This window comes from Pleuronectes platessa, chromosome 3 (genome assembly GCF_947347685.1).
Source record: "Pleuronectes platessa chromosome 3, fPlePla1.1, whole genome shotgun sequence".
NCBI classification, from domain to species: domain Eukaryota; kingdom Metazoa; phylum Chordata; class Actinopteri; order Pleuronectiformes; family Pleuronectidae; genus Pleuronectes; species Pleuronectes platessa.
Window position 1 is genome coordinate 5,584,179 of NC_070628.1, and position 22,933 is coordinate 5,607,111.

General features: G+C 44.8%; 1 protein-coding gene across 1 annotated transcript; it reads right to left on the reverse strand.

The window, feature by feature from the left end:
• Nucleotides 1-778: 778 nt before the first annotated feature.
• Nucleotides 779-22,587, reverse strand: gna12a (guanine nucleotide binding protein (G protein) alpha 12a). The gene is made up of 6 exons (XM_053417944.1): nucleotides 22,001-22,587; nucleotides 14,993-15,211; nucleotides 5,787-5,837; nucleotides 5,422-5,622; nucleotides 4,888-5,094; nucleotides 779-3,529 (listed from the first exon to the last, which is right to left on the reverse strand). Exons 1-6 carry the CDS (start codon nucleotides 22,316-22,318, stop codon nucleotides 3,368-3,370), a joined length of 1,158 nt encoding a protein of 385 aa, XP_053273919.1. The 5' UTR covers nucleotides 22,319-22,587; the 3' UTR covers nucleotides 779-3,367.
• Between the last annotated feature and the right edge of the window lie 346 nt (nucleotides 22,588-22,933).

Genomic DNA, 22,933 nt, shown 5'->3' on the forward strand with positions numbered 1-22,933 from the left:
AGGACAGGAAGTGGACTCAACAGAGGAAACATGACACCCCCTCCTCCTTCCTTGTACTTTTTCTTGTATTCCCTCTTCCTCCCTTTGTGTGTGTGTGTGTGTGTGTGCGTCCCCCCCCAATCGACAGGATAATTTCTGTCTCTTTTTGGTAACAGGGATCCAGCCGGCTGCCACGTGTTTGTGCCGTGTGTGTGTGTGTGTGGGTCCGGTGTGGGTTCAGACCTTAAATTACCTTCTCCTCACTTCCTGTGTAAATAGATCCAAGCTGAAGCAGTGATTTCTGAACCCCCCCCCCCCCCAGTTACATATCAGACGCTCGTCAGATTGAAAGTCAAAGCAGAGGTCAGGCTCCGCTGGGTGACGGGGATCTGACCCGACTCCAGCTCCTCTCTGGTGCCCGGCGGCCTGATGACCTTCATATTTTCACGATGTGGAATCAAAGGCCCTGGGTTTCGCCTGCAGGCTCAACGCCAGGATGACATCACTGATCAGGAGCCTCGAACCCTTCCCCTTCCTGGCGGATCCTTGTGTTCATAAATACTGATTAAACTGCCCCGGGACATGTTTGAACTCATTTTTGTTCTCACACCACATCTTCAACTCCAAACAGTATTTAAACTCCTCTGTTCCCCCAGCCCCCCCCCCCATCCTCCTCCTCCTCCTCTCTCTCTCTTTTCCCCCCCACTCCAGCTCCAAAGGGCCCCGACCTCTTGCTTTACCACACGCACAATCAAACACACACAGACGCCAAACACTGAGAAAATAAAGAAACAGCATGTCAGCAAAAGGCAGTGTATTTCACCACAGAGCACAGAGCCAAGGCAGTGGGAAACAACCCCCCCCCCTCTTCATCCTGCTCCACTTTCAAAGTCTGTTTATTTGTTTCTCGGCCTCCTTCTTGTTTTCTTTCCTTCTTGCTCTCCGGTCCGTTTCTTTTTTCTTTCTTTCTTTATTCTCTTGGATACATCCAGTGCAATGACGACACTTACGAAAAAACGAAAACAAAAAGTTGCGCGTGAGTGGAAAAAAGGTAGGTTAGTTAACGACACACGTTTTTACAGCAACGTTTTACAGTGACAGTGATACTGTTCGACCGAGTGGTGCTTGTATTGTAAGGTTAACACACAGTGTCAGGCAAATACTCACAGAATACTATGTACAGGAAGTGAAAACGTGCTCCGACGGGGCCAAAGGTCCCCGTGATCACACACATACACACACACACACACACAAAACAGACACATGACACAGTTTGATACAGTTTGATAAGAATAAGGCTCGTGGAAGTGCTCATGAGTCGTTCCATTAGTCGGGAACTTATTTCGAGGATCCAAAGAATCGGGGTTCGAGCAGTTTTAACATGGTCTGGAAAACATTGGCTTCTGATTGGCTGAGGGGGTTCGTTAATATCTCGTAAAAAAATCAGTGCACAAGGTTCGTAAAACTGCAAGTAACCATAGCATAGCATTACCAGCGAATGCTAACGTATCAACAGGCATAACTAAGGCTGCAAATAGTGATTATTATCAATAGTGGTTAATCTGCTGGCTTCTTCGATGACTTGCTTTTAAAGTTTTTGTCGCTCGGGGGGGGGGGGGGGGGGGGGGGATCGCAACAAGCTGTGAACACACCACTGAACTTTTGAAGTGGATAAACTCACTAACATATCGTTTACAGTCGTGTTCTCGGTCATGTGACTCTCGCTCTCCTTTTTCCTCTGTTTGGGTCTCCACTCACTCCTGAAGGAAATGTCAGGCTCTGACTCCTCCCCCCTCCGTCTACCGGCTAGTTTGTGTTGTACGGTGAGTTTGCGGTAGTGTTTTTAAATCAGGGGCCTTCTGATGAGTCGGATGACTGTGGGATCAACACTGTGTGCTTCATTTGGTCATTGGTCAAATTCATATATTCACTAGTGCAGCATTAAAATGTGGGAAAACAGTGAAAGAGCCAAAAGGGACGAATCTAAAAGAATGCATGAGAGGCTGGGGCCTGCAAACCTTCACTGAGTAATGACTTATGATTCATTGATGGTCAAAATGATAGTTATTGATATTTCAGCTTGATAAATAACTTTGAGATATTAGTAACCACTTTTTGGGGGCTCACGCGCTATGACTCACGTGTCCCTGATACAGAAAGGATCAGATAATAGAGAAAAAGGATCTGACTGTGTATCATCATCTGTAGAAATGAGACGACCTCCATGTGTTTCTGAGTTTCTGAGACTTCTCACCCCCGACAGTCACAGTCGGGGGAGAATCCAAAAGCCCCAAACTGTGCCAGAAACATGGGGATAAAGTCGTGGACAGTTCAATCCTGTCGTTTTGTGTTGTTCCCTTTGTGTTTACCGGACAAAAGACTCACAACAAGCTGTTTTTTTTTCCCGTAAAAGGGGGATGCTAACGATCTCCCAGGGGTCAAGTCTCGGCTGTGGTGGTACTTATATAATGGGATGATGGTGGGAAACAGGAGAAAGACATCAGGATAGAGATTAACCGTAATTCGTGTGTGTGTGTTTTTGTGTGTGTGTGTTTGTGTGTTTCTTTAAACCAAGACGAGTCTCTAATTTGAGCGTCTACTGTTTCAGCTGGAGAGGGAGGAGAGGAACAATCTGACCATTGTGCCAGAGAGACGAGGAGAGGCACAGGAAAAGAAAAAAAAAAAAGAGCGGTGCAACTCGTTATCTGCAGCTGTTCATCTCTGGTGTGATGGAGGGATGAGGAGAGAGGAGAGAAGCGGAGTGGGGAGACGAGGAGAGAACCGAGAGCACAAGACACATTCACTTCTTTCCCTCGGTTAAAGATCATTGACCGGAACACGTGTGCAGCCTGATCAGATAACGCAGCATATGACTGGGACGAGCACCAACCCTCTTCCCCTCCGTCACATGTACATGAGGTTCTTTCTTTCTTTCTTTCCTCCTCGTCAGGTTCATGAACTCCTGCTCGTTGCTTCCACAGCTCGGTCACTCCGACTTGGTTTAGTGACAGTGTTTGTCATTATTTACATCTAAGAGAAAAAACCCTCTTTCAGTGCTCAGGTCATGTAGTCGGGGCTTTTCTCTGGTTTCTCTCTTCTTTTCTATACATTTCTCAACACGTATATTAAGAGCACTTGAGTGCTACGAGTAGGAGAAGGTGACTGTCTTTCCAGCGATACAACACATTTGTACAGGTTACACAAAGGGTCTCTGTGACCCTCACAGTTTCTCCACAGGGGGCCGACGGTCGGCCAGGAGCCACAGGTTCAGAGTTCAGTTGGATCCTCACCGAGGGTTCAACTCCACAGGTTCACACGTGTCAGACTCAGGCCTGATTCACGTCTTCACAGTTCACAGTCAGAGAAGCCGTCGTCTGCAGCGTGAAGGTCACTGCAGCATGATGTCTTTGAGGTTTTCCTGCAGGATGGTGTCCTTGACGGCGTGGAAGACAAAGCGAATGTTTTCCGTGTCCACCGCCGTAGTGAAGTGGTGGAACAGCGGCTTCCCCCGGTTCCTCCTTTTACGGCTGAATGACTGCACCAGGAACGCCTGGAAGGAGCAGAGCGGGGACGGGTCAGTCACTGAGTTAGAGTCGGCCTTCCACAGGGAAATGGCAGAGACACTAGAGGCCCTGTTTCTGTAATCAGGGATTTCTCTCCTGGAGAAAGCACACATGGACAAATCTATGGATAACAGGGTTTCTAATATGATGTCTACATTACAACTTTCTTCTTCAGAGTATTTACCTCCACATAGCAGTAGTGATAATATAGTCCAGGCAAAGTAGCGCTTTACGATCTGGAAGTGTCCAGAAAAACATACTAAAAGTCCTAAGAAATCCTAGTTGAGGAAATAAGTTTAATTCTCATCGATGTGTGCCAATAAGGCCAGGCAACAATACACCCCAATGGGGCAATTGTTTTCCTTTACTCCTATAAAAATTAAACTTTACACAATGAAAGTACCCATGAAAAGTAACATTCTTTGTGTTACAAGTTTCTTTGAAAATGAATTTGTAATATGCAAATGAGCTATACACTAATCAAATATGCCCAAAATACACTCAAATAGGATTAATTGTTTTCTTTACTCCTACCACAATGAAACTTTTTTGTATTGCAATAATTTGCATAGGCAGAAACACCATTCATATGTATGATATATATATCGCCCCAATCTTCATCCTATCATCCAACTGCCAAAGGGTTGATGGCAATGCTGCTTTTACACTGGCCTCTAACCTGAAAACCGCCTGGCTTGGTAGAACCTGCCAGGGGTATAGTCTTCTTTTACTATTAGTTTGATTTTTGGCTCCAAAATGAGTAACTTTGCCAGTTTACTACAGTGAATGTAAAAGTGTTGATGAATAAACAGCCTTCATAAAGAAAAGCAAGCTCAGCGTCAGAAGTCACCTCACGTGCACCGGCTACGTGTGAGAAGAGGAAGTCGATTCGCAGTCGGTTGCTTAATCGGAGAAAAGACTATAAATAAGGAACAGCTACGGTTTTAGCTCGGTTTTATTAAAATAACTTTCCTTCAACACACTTCAGTCCTATAATACAGAGAACCAGGCAGTCGTCCCTTCTGACTAGTTCCAAGAATAACTGATTTCACCATGAGCAAATACAGAACTGAGGAAAGTTTTCAAGTTCCTGTTATGTGCTACAGAAATGGGGAACACAGGACTTTGGGAACATAAGACGTTGGGAACAAAGAGGTTTGTAAAGATATGATTTTAGGAACATGGGAACGTTTGGCAAATAGGATCTTAGAGATATGAGACGTTATTTGTCAATATATAGGAACACACGACCGCAGGAGCGTGGGAACATAACAAATTAGGAATATAGGACAATGGGAACACAACATGTAGGGAACATGGGAGTGACCCGGTTGTGTGGGCGTACCTGAACGTCCTCCAGCCTGCGATTGTCTCCTCTGAACTCGGGGAAGTTCTTGCGGATGTCCACTGTGCGAATCTTCTCCACCAGCAGGTCGGTTTTGTTCAGGAAGAGGATGATGGACACGTTGAGGAAGAGCTTGTTGTTGACGATCGTCTCGAAGATGTTCATGCTCTCCACCAGGCGGTTTGTCCTGCGATCCTCCATCAAGACCTGGAATCACACACACACACACACAGTCTTGTGTTATTTTTGTGGTTTTCTCTGTACAAATTAAGGATTTAGTCGTCATCATATGACTTGTTGATGTGAACTAGAACCACAATCAAGTTCCCTCAGCCGACCACAAAGAGAGCTTTGTGTAAATCTCAGATCTAGCATCTCTCTGATGTTTCTTGTCCATTTTATAATTGTAAATCTCAGGAGAATAATGATCGGACTGTCTGACTAACCCCTTAAAACCTCCACGTCAATGTTACATGACCAGAAGTGTGTGTGTGTCTGTGTGTGTGTGTTTGTGTGTGTGTGCTGGAAGGGTACCTGGTCGTACTCGGAGGACGAAACCATGAAGAGTATGGATGTGATCCCGTCAAAGCACTGAAACCACTTCTGCCTCTGGGACCTCTGCCCTCCGACGTCCACCATCTTGAAGGGAATCTTCTTGATGATAAAGTCGTGCTCAACGATTCCTTTAGTCGCCTTCCTCGCAAACAGAATGTCCTGCTTGCTCGGGCTATACTTCTGAGAATGGGGGATAAACATTGGATTTTTGAAGGAGACATTCTGTTTTTCTTTTTGTTTGTCTTTCCTCTGGTGTGTTTTTATAGGTTTTTGTGGATGTCAAAGTTCTGGAAGGTTTAAAAAAGATTGTTTCCTTCAAGATATGACAGGTCACTTTGACTCACCGGTTGTCCAATCCGGTCCAAGTTATCCAGGAAGTATTTCACCGACTCACTCTGCAGACAGGAAGAGAAAGAAATCACAGCTGAGTCGTCCTGATTCACATGAACACATCTTTAAAGGATTAAAGAGCAGCACCTGATCATCTCAACAGTTTCATTTTTTTTGTGTGTTTTCTCCTCATTTCCTCCTCAAGTCGGAGAAGCTGTTAGACTGCGGTCAGTGATTCAATAAGACATCAATCAGTGCAACAGAAAACATGTGACCGAGCATAATCATACCAATCGCATCATATTATTTCTAACACACTGCGACGCTGCCTCTAATGAGCCGGCCTGATCCGTGTCAGTGATCTGAATGTAAAACCACGAACCAGATCGAGAGACACAAGTTATGAAACTGAATCATAACAGTCTCTCTGTTTACATGAGCCACGTTCTTATCAGTGTTGTCGCTAATCACATTAAGTTACACTGACGTGGGTCTGTGGCTCCATGCACAGGCATTAAAGCTGCATTTACATTCCTTGTCCAGCTTGGTTCCACCAGCAGCAGTTGTCATCACCACCGGGGAGGTTGTGTGTGTTTGTAAAAAACGAATAGATCGATGTATTTCATTGATCCTTAATTGGGAAATACAGTATTGTGTTACAGCAGCACAGAGAGCGAAGAACAAAACACTGAATACAAAAGACGCCAAAATAGACAAGTGTGCAAATGATTTTTACGTATTGACTTATTTCCCAGGCAACAATTCATGGATCTTGATGAAAATAATCAAAAATTCTAGTTATTCAATAAAACAAAAAGCTCGGATTAACCCAAATCAGTAACAGACACACAAAGAAACACACATTTCTCTCAGGACTGGTGGAGACCGAAACAAAGCAAAGGGCACATTCGATATCATAAAGGGAATTATTGTCAGTCAATGCTTCTTCCTGTGTGTTAACGTTTTCACTGGTGTGTGTTTGTTGGATTAAGGAAAAAACACAAATAATTTTCTCTAGACTTGATGGAGGAACTGGTCTTGAGTCTGGTAAGAAACCACATGTTTTATGACAAATACACAATTTAGAAAATCAGACAACTTCTTTTTCTCTTAAGAAGAAGTAGACAATCAGATTGTGTCAGATTGTTCGGCCTTGCTGGAGGTTTGAGCTGTTCTCATTAGGATTTGTGTTTTGTGTGAATAGTCTATACCCGATGTTCACTCTCTTGTACGCTCTGTGTTTGGTCTCCACCGACTCCAGAGGGAAGAATCAGCCTCTACCAGCTCCTCCATGTTCCCTGTGTAGTTGCTGTCTGTGGTTTGGTGATGACCACGTAGTTTACAGAGGGTTTGCTGTCTCACTGAGGGAAGCAGAGAGAACGAACCATCCCAGTAAACCTTCCGACAGGCAGACGAACAACGAGCTGAAAGTCTCTTTAAAGCTGTGCACACAAGCCAAATGGCGATAATTCTCCGTGGTTTCTTCGCCATAAACAACCGGCTCACGATGTCGCTTTGAGTTCTGCAGCCGCGTTTTTAATGAAAATATCAATTACAGCCACTTACAGACATCAACCGAGTTCATTTCATTTTCCTACAGCAGGAAAATAAATTGGCCGGCTCTTGAAACTTGAGTTGTCGTCCATCACAGTGAACATAAGGTCCGCCTTCATTCATGTCAATGCCACACTGTTGTTGAGTGGTAATGTGGTTTAAGTGCAGGCTGATCGTCGCTGTAATGGATTACACAGCCCAAGGGAAGTTTTGAGAGGCTGCTAATTGATTCTGTGGAAGTAGCGGGGGCGCCTGGAACGGAGGAAGAACTTGGGAGGGTTCAGTTTTCTAAAGCGTAGAGTAGTTTGATGTGGTGTCAGGTTTACTTCATTCAAATTAAGGGGGTGGGAGGGGAGGGGGCAAACGATGGTAGTAACTTCTGAAACTAAACCTTCAGTCCGTGATGATACAGAACACATAAAAAAACTGAAATATTGGCTTCCTGAAAATAGTTTAATATTGAATCTCGTTCTTCCCTCTCACTCTCCAACAACAACCCCCCCCCCCCCCACACACACACACACACACATACACACACACTCAACAGGAAACAGCTGTGTGTGTGAAAATGGTGGGGAGAGGCCTGGGGGAGGGAGGTGGGGATTAGCGAGTCAGACAGAACCGAGTTACAAAGTCATTTTAGCAGCACCATTACTCACACACACACACATACTCACACACACACACACACACACACACGCACGCACATACACACAAATACTCACACTCGCACACAGGCCTCACCACAATACAGCATTGTTCATCTTCAAACTTTTTCCCGGCAGCAGATTTTCACTTTCTGTCACTTTGACCAAACCTTTTTGATGTGGCTGTTAAATCAATCACTGTCGTCGCCGACACGGTGTGTTGTGTAACGAGCAGGAAACGTGACCCCCCCCCTGTGCGGGTGAAACACGACCCCGTGACCCCGCCGCTGACCCACTGTGTCACTGCAGTAGGGAAACAAAGCCAGACACTGGGATTGGTTCAGCGGGACGAGAACAGGACAAGGGGCGGGTCGGAGGGAAGAGCAGGGAGAGGGGAATTCCCAGAGATGAGGGGGCACGCAGACATAGACGTATGTGAGCGGACACACACACACAGACACACACAGACACACAAACACACACGCAGAGATCTTTTCCACTGACACAGAAACTATCCATCAGCAGAAATGAAACTGCCTGATCATTCATTCAGTGGAAGCATTAAACAAAATATCTAAATAAATTATTTTTATTCAGCCAAGGATGAGTTTTAGTGCCTTGTAATGCAAATCCACAGCTTGTGTGTGTGTTAGTGTGTGAGTGTGTGTGTGTGTGTGTGATAGTCTGTGTGTGTGTGTGTGCGCTGAATAAGGCAGGAGGAATGTCTCCATTCATGGCTTGAATGGGCAGATTAGGGGCTTTATTACGGCACAGACCTGAATAAACTCACATTCTGCTTTGTATGTTTGTGTGCATGGGTGCATGCATGTGTGTGTGTAGCCACAGGTATATGCGTCACTTGTGTGTGTGTGTGTGTGACTGGGTGTGCCACTAAAGTTTCGACCATTGAAGTCTTTCACTTTGGACCACAATGAAATATCAACTCGAGGCGGGATGAGTAATAATCCAGGGTGATATCTAATCCTTCTTTCATTTATCCTTTGATTATTGTTTTATGTATGACCATCACTTTTTCCCAGAGTCAAAGGGGACATCTTCAACTTGCTTCAAATTTTCACTCAATAATACTGTATTCAAATATATTAAATAAATAGATAGCGGCTGGATTTCAATGGTTTATTATTTAAACCTAACATATCCCTCACAGAATCCTTTATTTCCTGTAGTATGGTAGTATCTGATTAATTTCTTAGTAGTTTTTTTAATTGCATTTTTACTTTTGTTTAATTTATGTTAAAACAAGTTAGATAAAAACATCAACATTTTACGTGGAGAAACCAGCACTTAGTTGTGTTATTGTTGTTTCTAGATCTCAGACGTTTCTTTGGTGACAACAGTGTTTGTCACATCTGATATGAAAATGAGACTCAATTTGTAGGAAACCAAAATGATCCTTTAATTCACTCAGAAAAACCCTGATTCCCGTCCATGTCAAACCTTAACGGGATCTTCCCTGAATCATCCTTCCTCCGAGTTCCATGGAAATCTGTGTAATCTTTTGTAATCTCACAAACAAACAAACGGGCAGAGGATGAGTGTTGAGATAAAAAGCACATCGTGAACTCCTTGTTGGTTTTATGCCGCATAATTAATCACAATCTGCTGAGAGCTTTAAAATGCTTCTGAACTGTGGAGCAAAACTAGAATAAAATAAAATGGAATTGCTGAAGTGAAAGTAGAAAATCTGCACAGTGCTGGAGTTGCTCTCCCCCCCCCCCCCCCCCGCGTACACGAGGAGGCTGCCACACCCGAACCCAGAGACAGAGAAGGGTTTTAAAATAAGATCAGTTAAATCAGGGAAGTGCCGGTTGAAATCTCATCTCCTCAGACCCTATGGACTGAGAGCATGTGTCCGTGTGTGTGTGTGTTCACGTCCTTCAGTCTGAACTTGTGCCTCCTCTGCTCAGGATGTCTGAAGACAACAGCCACACTCGAGCATCACAGCTTGATATACAGCCTTGTTTGTGTCAGGCACAGAGGAGGGTTTGGTGTTTGTGTCCTTCATCCAACCATGTGTTATCAGGGGTGTGGTGCTGGGAACACAGCGATGCCTGGCAAGTAAACAAAATGCTCACATGTGCTCACTGTGGGTTTTTTTATTTTGTCTGTCTCCGCTTGTGCTTCGCTCAGTTTTCTCTCTGCCTCTCGGCCTCAGTCTGCTTTCAGACATGAAGTGCTTGAGACGGCAAAGTTCCGGGAAACATTCGGAGCAACTGACGCTCGGGACATCTGCCTTCTCACATCCAGCCCCCTCCGGAAATCTCCTTGGACTTCAGTGCCAGTCTGAAGACAGCCTCCGTCTCTCTCTCGGCCTCCCCATCCCCCCCCCCCCACACCACCGGCTCATCTCTAACTTTCCACTCCCTTCCTCTCCCCGTCTCATTGGACGCTCTCTGTTGTTCGGTCGTTCCTCCCTCTCCCTCTGTCTGCCCGTGGCTCGGCTCCAGCTGTGCCTGGGAAAAGCTGACTGTGGTATCCCCACGAAAACCTCTCCGAGAGTAAAAAAAGGGGGAAGAAGGAGAGAGAGAGAGAGAGAGAGTATCTAACTCAGCATATTTCTATCCGCAAGAGACTTTGTTTTTCTTACTTAGAGAGAACGAGGCGGGTGATTCTCTATATTCTACTTATTGTGATCGAGTCCCCATGTAGATCTGAAGGGGGTCCCCGAGGTAGAAGTGGTGAAGTAATGTCCGAGAACAGCTGGATGCTGTCGTTTGGTCGTAAATAGAAACCAAACAGGAACATATTGTGCTTTTTTTCGCCCACTTCTATTTTCAGTCACGGAGCCACAAGGGAATTTCTGTTGTTTTCTCAAGTCTTATTCTCATAATTGTGTTAATTCGGAGCTGACGTTGCTCCAGGCGCCTTTCAGGACAACGTATACTGGGACTTCCTTATTTTTTATTTCCAAATGAAGTCAAACATTTGAACATAACCCTGAACAAAAGGCAAACAGAGATGCTATAACCCCTGGGTTCACATTACTCTCCTCATTAACTGCACAGAGATCTACAACCTGGGGAACTGGCCAGCTCTCTGAGCAGCTGCCTGTTAATCTGGGCTCATCTACACATCGCTTGTTTACATATTTGTGGCCGTGGATCTCTGTCGGATTTTTACGCACGAGGTGTCGAAAGCAAACAACCAGAGATTTGTTTATGTGTTTCTGGTTATGAGAGAGATCATTACACACAGCCTTTAAACCTCTTCAGGACAATCTTTCTAATATTCGTTGACCTCCACAGACACAGAGTCGTGTTCATGGACGAAACCATATGTAGATATCAAGATTTGAAACCATAGACGATCCAATTCCAGTGTCTCCTCCAGTGTCCCAGCCGTCCTGCCCAGGAGACGACATGAGGAGTCTGCACAGTAACGATTGAGACGAGGTATCCAGTTCCCGCCGATACACACAGGACATCCCCCCCCCCCCCTTTTTATAGCATCACGTAACAAGATATTGCTCTCAACAGCCCCCTTATGAAACCCAATAGAAGAAATATCAGTCCCCTAAATGTGCCTGCTTGTTTTTGTCAAGATCCATGAATCATTATAAAAAAAAAATTCCTTTATCTCACAATTTTAAAGAATGTAAAGCAGAAATCTTCCTCCTCCCTGAGCCAATCCTCCGTCCTTCTCCCCTGTTTCTACACTGGCATCTGACTTACAAACAAACCACAACTAACAAACAGACAGACGGGGTGAGAACATAACCTCCCGTCATGAAATCCAAACTCAATTTATTTTGTTTGTATCTTAATTCTTTAGCTCGGTCCACGTCCTGTCTGGTGACGTGGAGGATCGGGGCTCATCACCTCACCTGCAGCTGTCAGGGGGCGGTCGGAACATTTGGGTTTTCACTTTCTGGGAGCTTCCATGTTGTCCATCTTTATTTACAGTCGTTAAATGGATCCCTGGAGCTGCTTTATGTCTCTATGATCATTTCAACGTGTAGAATAATTAATGTAAAAAGTTTGTAAAGCTCCAGGAAGCTTCTCCCTCTACATGTTTCCTGAGCAACGTGGACGAAGAGCAAAATCAGGCCGACTCGCTACATGCTCCTCTGCTCCAGAGTGTTTACAGATGGCGTGTGTGTGTCTGTGTGTGCGTGTGCGTGTGCGTGTGTGTGTTTGCGGCTGAATTAAAATAAACTGTCACTCAGTGCAACTCTGTGACTCACTGATGTGGTTTTGATATTTTTCTTGTTCAACAGTGGCGCTTAGAGGAATAAAATTACACACACACACACACACACACACACACACACACACACACACACACACACACACACACACACACACACACACACACACACACACACACACACACACACACACACACACACACACACACACACACACTTGTTCGATTCATTGTTGGTTTTGTTCTTTTTCCTGGGATTTAGAATAAGTACAGAATATTGAATGTGATCCTTCAGAGGCAGAGTGATGTGTGCAGGCCTGTGCCGCTGTCGCATACTAGGTTTATCACACACTGACTCCAGATAAGACAAGGCAGTCTGACCCAGAGCTGTGCACTGACATCTCACACACACACACACACACACACACAGTATGTTAAGTGAGAGGGATGCGGAAGTGGCTCCCGTCGGACGCCAGATAGTGTCGTCACTGATAAATGTGCAACGAGGTCAAAGGTCAGACTTACAGCTCGGAGAGGACAGAATAGCTGCTGTGTCGCTTTCAACAAACAAACAACAGACAGACGGGCAGCCTGAGCCCTCACACACACACACACACACACACAACACACACACACACACAGACAGACACGCACAGACAACAAGACCAGCTGCTGTGAGACATTCACCATGTGGACAATATGGTTAAGTGATTATTCATGGCATTCTGTGTCGTTAACAGTCTGTCCGGGCCCCTCACAGAACATTTGTACACACTTGTAGAAGCAAGTGGTTCTCCAGCCGCTCAGGGATTTAGACGAGTGAATGTGAGTGAAGAGGTCGGAGGTTCTACTTTGTGTGAGAGGCGCTAAACAAATCAATTCTGACCTGATTTAGGTTTTTAAAAAACCCCCCACAGGTCAGTGGAGGTTCTCTATACTTGAATGTTAACTTGTCCTCCATCATGAGTCCAGTGTGTTTCTCTAAATGTTTGTTTGTTAGTTAGCAGGATTACGCAAAAGCTGCATAATGTATTTTAATCTTTCTCCTTCATGTTGTGTTGTGTTGGTTATCATGGATTGTGGGTATTTAAGATGGAGACTCTTAAGATGGAAGCGTCAATGTGGCAAATCAAATCCTTGTGTGTGCAGGTCAGGTCTCCTCTCTTCAAACGTCTGATAGGATTTTATCAAACCCTTTTAAAATACATTTTCAATAACAATAAATACTGCAGTGTTTTCAGTCTTATCAACGAGACAATTGATAGAAACAGACGGACAGAAATCCAAGCGGAAGCCCCCGGTATGGATCACCACATTAGGGTTAAAAGGAAAAAAGAATTAGACTGAAATCTACGAGGCGTTTCAAATGGTCTCTGCAGGGCTCCACTTCAGCAGCTCCACTTCAGCAGCTCCTCTTCCAGTCGAGGGCAAAATAATAATGACAGCTTTGGAAAGTTGCCCGACAGTAAAAGCAGAGAGATAAGATACTCAGAAGAACAATAAATACTTCCTCAGGCTTCACTCAGGTACAACACTTCTCCCCTTTATCCAGTTAGCTCTTCTGGGCTGGAGATTATTAGCCCTGGGAAAACCGGCTGCGGTAAATCAGTTACCATGAAGAGAGCTGCTGCCCTCGACCCCCGAGAGGGACGAGGAATTGTTTCGGGAATCTGTGGCGAGAACTTTTATTCCTCGCTACGTAAATAGACAGAGTGCAGGGTATTTTATTAAGGGTTCATTTTTTGGCATGAGTCAGCGTTCAGATTGAGAGCAATGACGGGGGGAACAGACGCGTCTTAGTTCCAGGACGTTGTTTGGTTTGTGTTTTAAGGAGAAAAGAGAACAAACTTTCATGAGAAATTCACATTTTCCATCACAGTTACACGGGAAAAGTCATTATTAGATTTTCAAACTGATAACTTGGTGAAGTCCTGCTCGTTGGCTTCGTGACGGGTTCAATGAGACGGATCATGTCGGTGACTAATCTCTGAGCAAACGTGACTCCTGGTGCGGACGTCCATGGAGGATTACTGGAAATGTTTTTATGTCTCCGACTCTTTGAGGTCACGAAGGCCAAAGAGAAGTTGATTGGAAATCAGAAAAGCGATTTTTTTCCGGGATAATATATGATCACGCACTGTTTTCTCCTCTACTGTTTGCTTGGGTTTATGATAACTAGATAATTCTTCATCTACAAATACAAAAATACATAATTTAACGTGTAGAAACAATGCTGATAATGATATTAGGTAGGAAAAAAAAGTCGATACTGATGTTTCTACCAAAATATGTATTAAAAATATAATTGGCAATGATTTCTAAATTTTGTTATCAAACACAAATGTAACTGAGGACTGATATTAAACAGTTTTACTGTAAACTTTACTGAAAATGACTAATATAATATATCATAAAGAATAATACCAATATGTCTGTGAAAGGCTCATATCGGTCGATTATATTGGACAAATGATAAATTGTTCAGTTGTTTGAGAATCGATGTTGGTTGTTTTGATACAGAACGATTCCAGGTTATGACATAAATAAGTTTTAGTTTTTCCACATTATTATGAATTCTCACAGCAATCAGTAGATCCCCAGTTCCAACAGCTCATCCACCACGACCACCATCATCTTACATCCCTAAAACCACTTGTTGCAACTGGGAGTGCACGGTCAACAACACACAAGCAGAGAAATCACTAGAGACTTCATCAAAACTTCTGAATCACTTTACAGTTTCTCATTTAGTTAAATAGATGGTGTAGTCAATCAAGGATGAATACTTCAGCTCATCTTACACAGGGACCATGGGAGAATGAACTGGGAGCCGACCCCTCCGGTGTACTCACCAGTTGGAACTCGGCCCGCCGTGTGTAGGCCTCCTCGATGCCGGCGTCGGCCCACAGCGCGCTCAGCGCCATCACGTACAGCTGGAACTCGCCGGGCTCCACCCCCGAGGCGCCCACACGCCCCTCCCACGACATCACCAGCATGCCTTGCTTCTCGTTCTCGCAGCTCTGCCAGCTGATGCCCAGTTTGTCGCGGGCGTCCACCAGCACGCGCATTCCCTGCAGAGACACACAAAGTCGCACATCACACGTCTGGACGCAGTGAAGTGGTGAGACGGCTTCAAACCACACTGATTAAAAAATGTAAAACTCACTCTGCATGTGTTGATTTCTGAGGAAAAACATCAACACTGTGTCTCGGAGGTTCACTAGTAAACATGGAGGAGCTTTTACAGGGAAGCAAATGTCTCTGAGACACACACACACACACACACACACACACACACACACACACACACACACACACACACACACACACACACACACACACACACACACACACACACACACACACACACACACACACACACACACACACACACACACACACACACACACACACACACACACACACGCGCATGAGTGGCTGCCGGTGGTTTTCTGAAGAAAAGCTGGAGAGTTGATCTGTGTGGGGGGTCTCCTGCTGACTGATCAAAGTTGCCAGGACACAAATACACACACACACACACACACACAAACACACAGACACACACACACACACAGACATATCCAGTGATTTGTGTCTGAGTCTCCTTTGTGGAGCTCAACTATTTTGTTAGACTTTTAGCGACAGTTCTTATTTGTACTTGCTCTTCGAAACAGTTTTTCTCCGTGTTGACTTTTACGACTTTAAAAAAACTCGTATGCTCATATTCAGCTGCACAGTTGAAATCCGGTGGTAGAACTTGAAAAGGTTTTTCACGCTCCACTGTTCAGAAAACAGGTCGCTCTCCTCAGACTGTCGCTTGCTGCAGCTCCTCTGTTCAGCCTCTGTCTCAAGTTCATATCACGTGAAAGTCCAAAATGAACTGGGTCAATAAAGTTGTGTGTTGTCTATTTTATTGATGCCACAGAGGACACGGCTGTAAACATTATCTCTCAAGTGTTTTCTAGGTCAGTGTGGGTGAGGAGATGTGCGTATGTGCTTGTGCGTCTATCAGTGACTCACGACCACCTGACCGATCTCTTGTGCAATAGTCAAGTCAGGTCAAGTTTATGTTTAAAGTTTAATGTGTCATCCACGAAGTTTTACACAACATCAACAGTCGTACTTCACGTTGTTACTTTAGAGAAGTAAAGAAAAAAAACGTCAGGTCCTTTCCTCCTCAAAGGCGTAAATACATAAAAGAAGAAAAAAGAAGATGTGACAGTAAATTTCTCACCACTGCAATTAGTTTGTGGCACGCAATTGTGTGTGTGTGTGTGTGTGTGTGTGTGTGTGTGTGTGTGTGTGGCCTGCCTGCTTAGCTCCTTTGTGACAAAGTGCTGTGGCAGGTTTTCTTTAAGTAAGGACTTTATTTTCTGGGAGAGAAAAGACGACAGACGACCTAAACAACCGAGGAAATCCCAGACTGTGACGAGTGTTACACACATGCAGCCATAATCTCACACACATGCACACATCCAGCAGCGGCAGTGTGTTGGTGGTGAAAATCACAAACAGAGAGTCACTGTGCGGGAGCCTTGAGTCACATCCAGTCACGACTCATCCACTCATCTGCAAGTTCTCCCGTCTGAAAAGCAACACGAGTCCTGTCAACACACTAATGTGAGGGTTTGTTGCATAATCCACTTTGTCCTGGTCTGTGTCTCTTCCTGCCTGCGTCTCCTCTGCCGGTAATAAGCCTGCAGATAGTGAGCGTTCCCCTGGAGTTTACATCTCTTCACTAAATAATACCACGGCTCCATATCAAGCTGACCAGGTCGGCCCTGTTTCAAATCCTCCTCCACACTCTGCCGAGAAATGCTGACTTTTTTTTTGGCCGGAATTTGGAATAAAGCGAATCAGAGTATCCTTCATGTTATCAAATGGGTGCTATTTTTTTATTTATATAATCTGGAGATGGCAGATGCATGGGATGTTTATGATGCCACTTTCTGAAACTTAAAAAAACGCCTTTGAATGGATTGAAAGCTTCAAAATCTTATGAAAAAGCTTTTTAAGGCCTGCCGCCAAGATCCCAACTTTTCTTCAGGCTACAACCACACGTCTACATTTCTTTTAAACTAAAACAACATCTGTCCACATGAGCGTTCTGGCTCCGTATCAGTTTGAATCCCCGTCAACACTCACAGGCATAAAAGCACGTATCACACACCACGTGTAAAATACAGATTTTAACTGCACAACAGCTGCTAGCATAGACAACAGAGTCAGCAACACTTGTAATTGATTCTCCGTGTTGTGTTCTACACTGGGAGCCACGGCTGATGCTGGTTGTTTTCTTCTGGGGTCATGTGACGGATAGTGAAGGCTTCATCCAGACGGAAAAGACCCAGTCAGCAAAAAACCTCCAGAGTTTCCAACTGAAACGGGGCCGGCAGCCTCTCAGGGCGTATCCGTGTTTGAGTTTTCAAAAGAAAACGTAGTAATGTGAAAGTAGCTTCGGTCGATGAGCTTCTGGAGTTTCAGATCAGGGCCGAAGGAAAACACTGCCCCAAATCACAAGCTTGAAAATCACGTGGACAAATCTCCGAAAGGTTAAAACACAACCCTGAAGTAACAGACGACAACAGGAGCGCAGGTGTACGTCCCCAAAGTGTCAAAATAAAGATTCGCTCTTTCAAAACTCAACTTTCAATCCTATAGAACTTTATTTTCCAGTTTAACTGCAGCAGTTTTCAGACCATTTACTAAATGTTTTCAACCTTTAAAACACCTGTAAAGAGAGAGCGGCTGTTTTTAAGAAGAGAACAAAATAATGTTTGCAGAAATTAAACACGATGCAACGCTTCATTGCTTAGTTTCAATCATTTAAATTAGATTTCAATCTTTTTTTAACAGTTTCCACCTTTCAAAGCCTTGCTATAAATTTTGGAATATAACATAATATTTATCTCAAACACATGCTGTTTTGTGATTAGTGGGTAATTGCATTCATGTGGTTATCAGTCAATAGTAAATGACAGATAAACAGAAAACACAGGAAATGATGGAATTCGTGCATAAACTGTCTTTTTGATGTTGTTATTCTGGATCTGTTGCTGTTTTTATACAGATTTCTAAAATGACCTTCGTTCTGCTTGATAATTATCTATTTGTATAATGACATTTCACAACTCGTAATGTTTAATCCTGCTATTTCAGCTCTTTATTGTCTGACTGAAGGTTTAATGTTTGGCTTCCCCCTTAATTCTGCGTCACGTTGAGGTCGTGGCTTTGGCCTGGTTCTCCATTTTGTGTCCTGTGTCCGCTCACAGGATGCAGCCTCTGAAAAGAAACACCGTCTCTGTCTGGGAAACGTCTCCTGGACCTGTCGCTGTGTTTGACGTGTGCAGCAGGTGGAGCTCTGAGATAACAACCAGACACACTGGTGCACTGGGAATATTTCCCGAAGCTAAATGGCTTAAATTGAAGCCGACTTCCGCCCTAAACTCCACCATCAGCTGTTCAAGGAAAACAACATTCGGAGGAAGACATCTCGGTATTTGTCTTGTGGGTCATTGACCGGACATGAAGACCTGACGTCTGCGCTGACCACTTGAATTCTTATTCCTCATGAAGTGGTCAGTGGTGTCGTGTCCTACAGAAGCTGGTTTAGAGAGTCTGTCTGATTCATCACTTTTTTTGTAATAACCCAGCAGCTGCCTTCCTGTAGTGACGCTGCTCTTCTCCCAGTAATACGAGACATTAAATCAGATCAGTGATCAAAGGGATCAGTGTTTCCTTTGTGCCGTAACAGACAAAAGTTACGTGAGTAGATAAACTTCTTCAATATGTACAGAACTTTTTCATTTCCCGTGGAGATCCCCAAAGTTCACAAAGAAGCCAAATACTCTGAGTTCTGGCTTTTCGACAGCTTTACTGATAAGAATGTATGAAATGTAGTAAAACAGATTTATCTTAGACTTGTGTGAACATGTATATCTCGATAAATCCTATTCTAAATCGTAGATGTTGTTGACCCTTGTGTCAATTACAGGAGAGGTTGTCTGTAAATCATTTCCAGTAATTTGACACAACCTTCAAACATTTCTACTTAGTTATGTGAAAGAACAACACCAGAGCAATGTCTAACTAATGTTTAACGTGTATTGTTTTGAATACAAATGGATGAATCTGGAAATTTCTCACGTTCCCACGGTCTTTCGTTTTTAGAACCACTGAATAAAGGAATAAAGTTAAATGCTAAGTTGTGTAGTCAACAAGAAGAGGTAGAGAAGAGTTATTTCTATGTAAAGTTTGTTGATGTATCATTAACCATCGAGCAGAGCGTATTGAACTGAGCGATGCTGTGTTAGTCACTTTTGAATTGAACCTTTTAAGTTGCACTAAACAGAAAGAATAGGAGCTGACACAGTCTTGGTTTTACAGGGAAAGTTAAAAGAATTTCGTTGAAACGCAAAAAAATCAAACAAACTGAACCAATTGCCTGAGACACGGACAAATTACTGTGAACGGCTGTGAACTTGTGACTTCACCCATGATTGATGGGGTCTGGCCAAGAAGCTCGGCCGAGCAGGAAAACAGTTAAAACAGATGAATAAAGACAATCAGAGGAGGACAGATAAAGAAAAAACAGCTTGATTGAACAAGTCAAATCCAATAAGCTCTTCAGAGTTGAACACATTGGTCCAGTCTTGAGTGTAAAGCTGTTTCCTATAGTAGCTCACAACCTAGACACTGGATGTTGGGTGGAGCCTGACCGACTGCTCTGCCGCTGGCTGGGATTTCTCCTCCAACACTAGAACGGGTGTTTGGTTTTACTTTGATTCGTGGGAAGTGAACGCTTCCACTCGGACGAGGATTAGAGCAGAGCTATAATTACTGAGGCTGGAGGAACAGGGCCACACCTGAACTCAGCCTCCGCCATTCATCTTCCTGAGCGGAGCCACACCCACACACCTGTGTGTTCTCTTTCAGCCTCATCCCTCCTTCCTCCCCGCTCGTCCTTCTCTGTCATTACAGGCTCCCGGGAAGGAAGGGGGGAGGATGTTGGGGGAGGGAGGGGGAGTGTTCGCTGCATCAGGCAGGTGAAGCTGATCCTCCATCAATGAGCTCAACTAAACCAGTCAATTTCACCCAGTCAATTTAACTCAGGTAAACTTATTCAAACTAACTTATTCAACTTAACCCCGTCAGACTTATCCAGATAAATTAATTTAGTCAAACTAACCAGCTCAATCTAAACCAGCTGTTTTTTTAACGGGACCACGCTCAGTTTATGAGGTGAAATAGTGAGAAGTCAATTTTTATGTGTTATTCATTATCACTAATCACTGGGTCTTCAGCTCCGGGCGTATAGTTGACAAAAATAGTTTAAATTTGATGATTTACGTAATATTTTATATTACAGTTAATTAGCAGTGAATCGATAGGTCGACTCACAGTCTGCTGGTTGGTCTAAAGCTGCAGAACCCTAACACTGCTTTAAGCCACTTAGGGTCAAGCTGGAGGGGGAACTATCAGTCAATTGACAGAAAACTAATTGGTAGTAATTGGAGAGTGGATTGATCTTAATTATTCATCAAGCACATAGGGCCAGTCACCGGTTCCAGCTGGTTGAACATGAAGATTTGCCGCATTTTTTAATCGTCTCTGATTAGACACTTATACTGTGTGAGATCCTGTTTATGAGATAGAAGTTTCTCAGGTGGCTAAATGGTGACTGGGTGGGTGAAGGAATAAGAGGCCTTTACTATCAAGTTCATATTTTATATCATACCACAAATACACACACTTCTTTCTCTCATGTGTCAAAACAAGTACATTCACTTGTGCACACACTGCTTCAGCTGTGCAGAGGTCCAGGCTCTTATCATCCTAGTCTGGGCTGTGTGGCACTCAGGGCGGATGTGCTCATCCCTTAGGAATAGTCTGGTATTGTTAGCTGGTGAAGGAGGCCCGGCCATGACAGCAAACAAAGGGAGAGCTCACACACACACACAGATACACACACACAAAAACACTTGTATCTCTATAGTTGTGAGGACACTCATTGACATAATTGCATTCCCTAGCCCTTTAGGCCCAATGTTTGCATCTGCGTCGAAGCTACGCTGTAAGTACGAACATGGGGCTATGCCATTGTGAGCATCCACAGTTGTGCGTATGTATGTGTGCGTTGCTCTGTCATTACACACATAATAGCTAGCGGCCGTAGAGTTTCTATGCTACTGCATGTTTCCAGTTTCCCGTTCTTCTTATTTACAAACTCTCTGGCGTCTCCGTTTACCTCAGAACAATGGCGAGTGTTATCAAGCATGGATCCGATGGATGTAGAAGAGGATTTAATTTCTCTTAAAGAAATCTCCCTTTCTCTTGGTCCACCTTGCTTCCATGTTCGTTCCTTCAAGTCAATTCCAAAATGGCGGGTGGCGGAAATACTGTCTGCCGGATATGCGATGCCACCGAGCGGACCAATCACAGCTCTTGCAGTCTGGGTTGGGGAGGCGTAAAGTAGGGTACCACGTAGGGTTGTGTGTAGGGTACACGTCTATGCCTTGGCTATGCCAGAGCTACAGCGTGGATACGATTGCTTTACGCTATGACCTTAACCATCACAACTAAAGGTCTAAACCTGATTCTAACCCCTAGAACAAGGTCTTAACCCTCAAATAACCCTGTGAACTTGTGAGGACCAGACCAAATGTCCTATATAGAAACACACACTCACACTTCAGGATATAAACATGTCAACAAACCTCAGTGTGTGTTTCAAGGACGTTTCTCAAAGAAGTCAAATGAAACCACTTGTTGACAGATTATAATAAAACTAAACTTTGAGTTGTAAAGTTTGCTGTCAGGCCTCTGCCACTCTTTAACTTCCCAGGGAGCCCTGCTCTTACCTTCAGGATATTCTCATAGATGGTGTCCCGGAAGTCCAGCAGCGCTTTCTGGTCGAACTCTTGCCCGTTGATGATGCGCATCTGCTTGAGGAATGTGGACTTTCCGCTCTCCCCGGCCCCGAGCAGCAGGATCTTCACCAGCCGCCGCACGGCTCTCCTCTCCCGGGCGAGCATCGCGTCGATCTCCCGGCTCCTGCGGCGCGCCTCCCGCTCCTGCGCCGCGTCCCGGTCCCGGCTCCTCTCCTTGCTGGCGCCCGGCTCCCGGCTGGCGTCGGCCGGCAGCAGGCAGCGGCTCAGGCTGCGGACCACTCCCGACATGGCGGGTCGTGGGAAAAAAAGTGTTTTCTTTCAAACTGGGAAAAAGTTGACGGAAGAAAGCTCCGCGGGGTGAGTGTTCATTCTAGGATGTGTTGTCCCGGGTGGAAAGGACCCAGAGCGGCTACATCCAGCTGGCGGTCACACGGAGCAGCGAAGAAACATCCAGAAGTTATCTAGTCCCCGACGAGACGAACCGTGTCCATCTTGGATCAGAGCCGCCGGATCCAGAGGAGCCAACAAACCACAGCGGCGGGGAGAAGCTCCACTGGTTCCAGCCACACAACGTCTACACAACCGCTACAACTGTACCACACACACTCACTGTGGGACACACACCCACTGTGAAGCCCAAGTGCTACACACTGACAGAGGGTTGTGAACTTGGCCACAGAGAGGGGGGGGGTGGAGAGAGAGAGAGAGAGAGAGAGAGAGAGAGAGAGAGAGAGAGAGAGAGAGAGAGAGAGAGAGAGGAGAGAGAGAGAGAGAGAGAGAGAGAGAGAGAGAGAGAGAGGAGGAGGGGGGGTGAGAGAGACATAGAGAGAGAGAAGGAGCGAGGGAGGGAGAGAGACGAGGGGAGAGAGAGACATAGAGGGAAGGAGGGAGAGAGAGACATAG

What these genes read in the sequence shown, in the direction of transcription:
- gna12a (XM_053417944.1), bottom strand. Translation starts at nt 22,318, where the DNA reads ATGTCGGGAGTGGTCCGCAGCCTGAGCCGCTGCCTGCTGCCGGCCGAC. An exon ending in TCTATGAGAATATCCTGAAG is followed by an intron (nt 15,212 to 22,000) that starts GTAAGAGCAGGG and finishes GTGTCTCTGCAG; the next exon opens with GGAATGCGCGTGCTGGTGGA. An exon ending in GGCGGGCCGAGTTCCAACTG is followed by an intron (nt 5,838 to 14,992) that starts GTGAGTACACCG and finishes TCCTGTCTGCAG; the next exon opens with AGTGAGTCGGTGAAATACTT.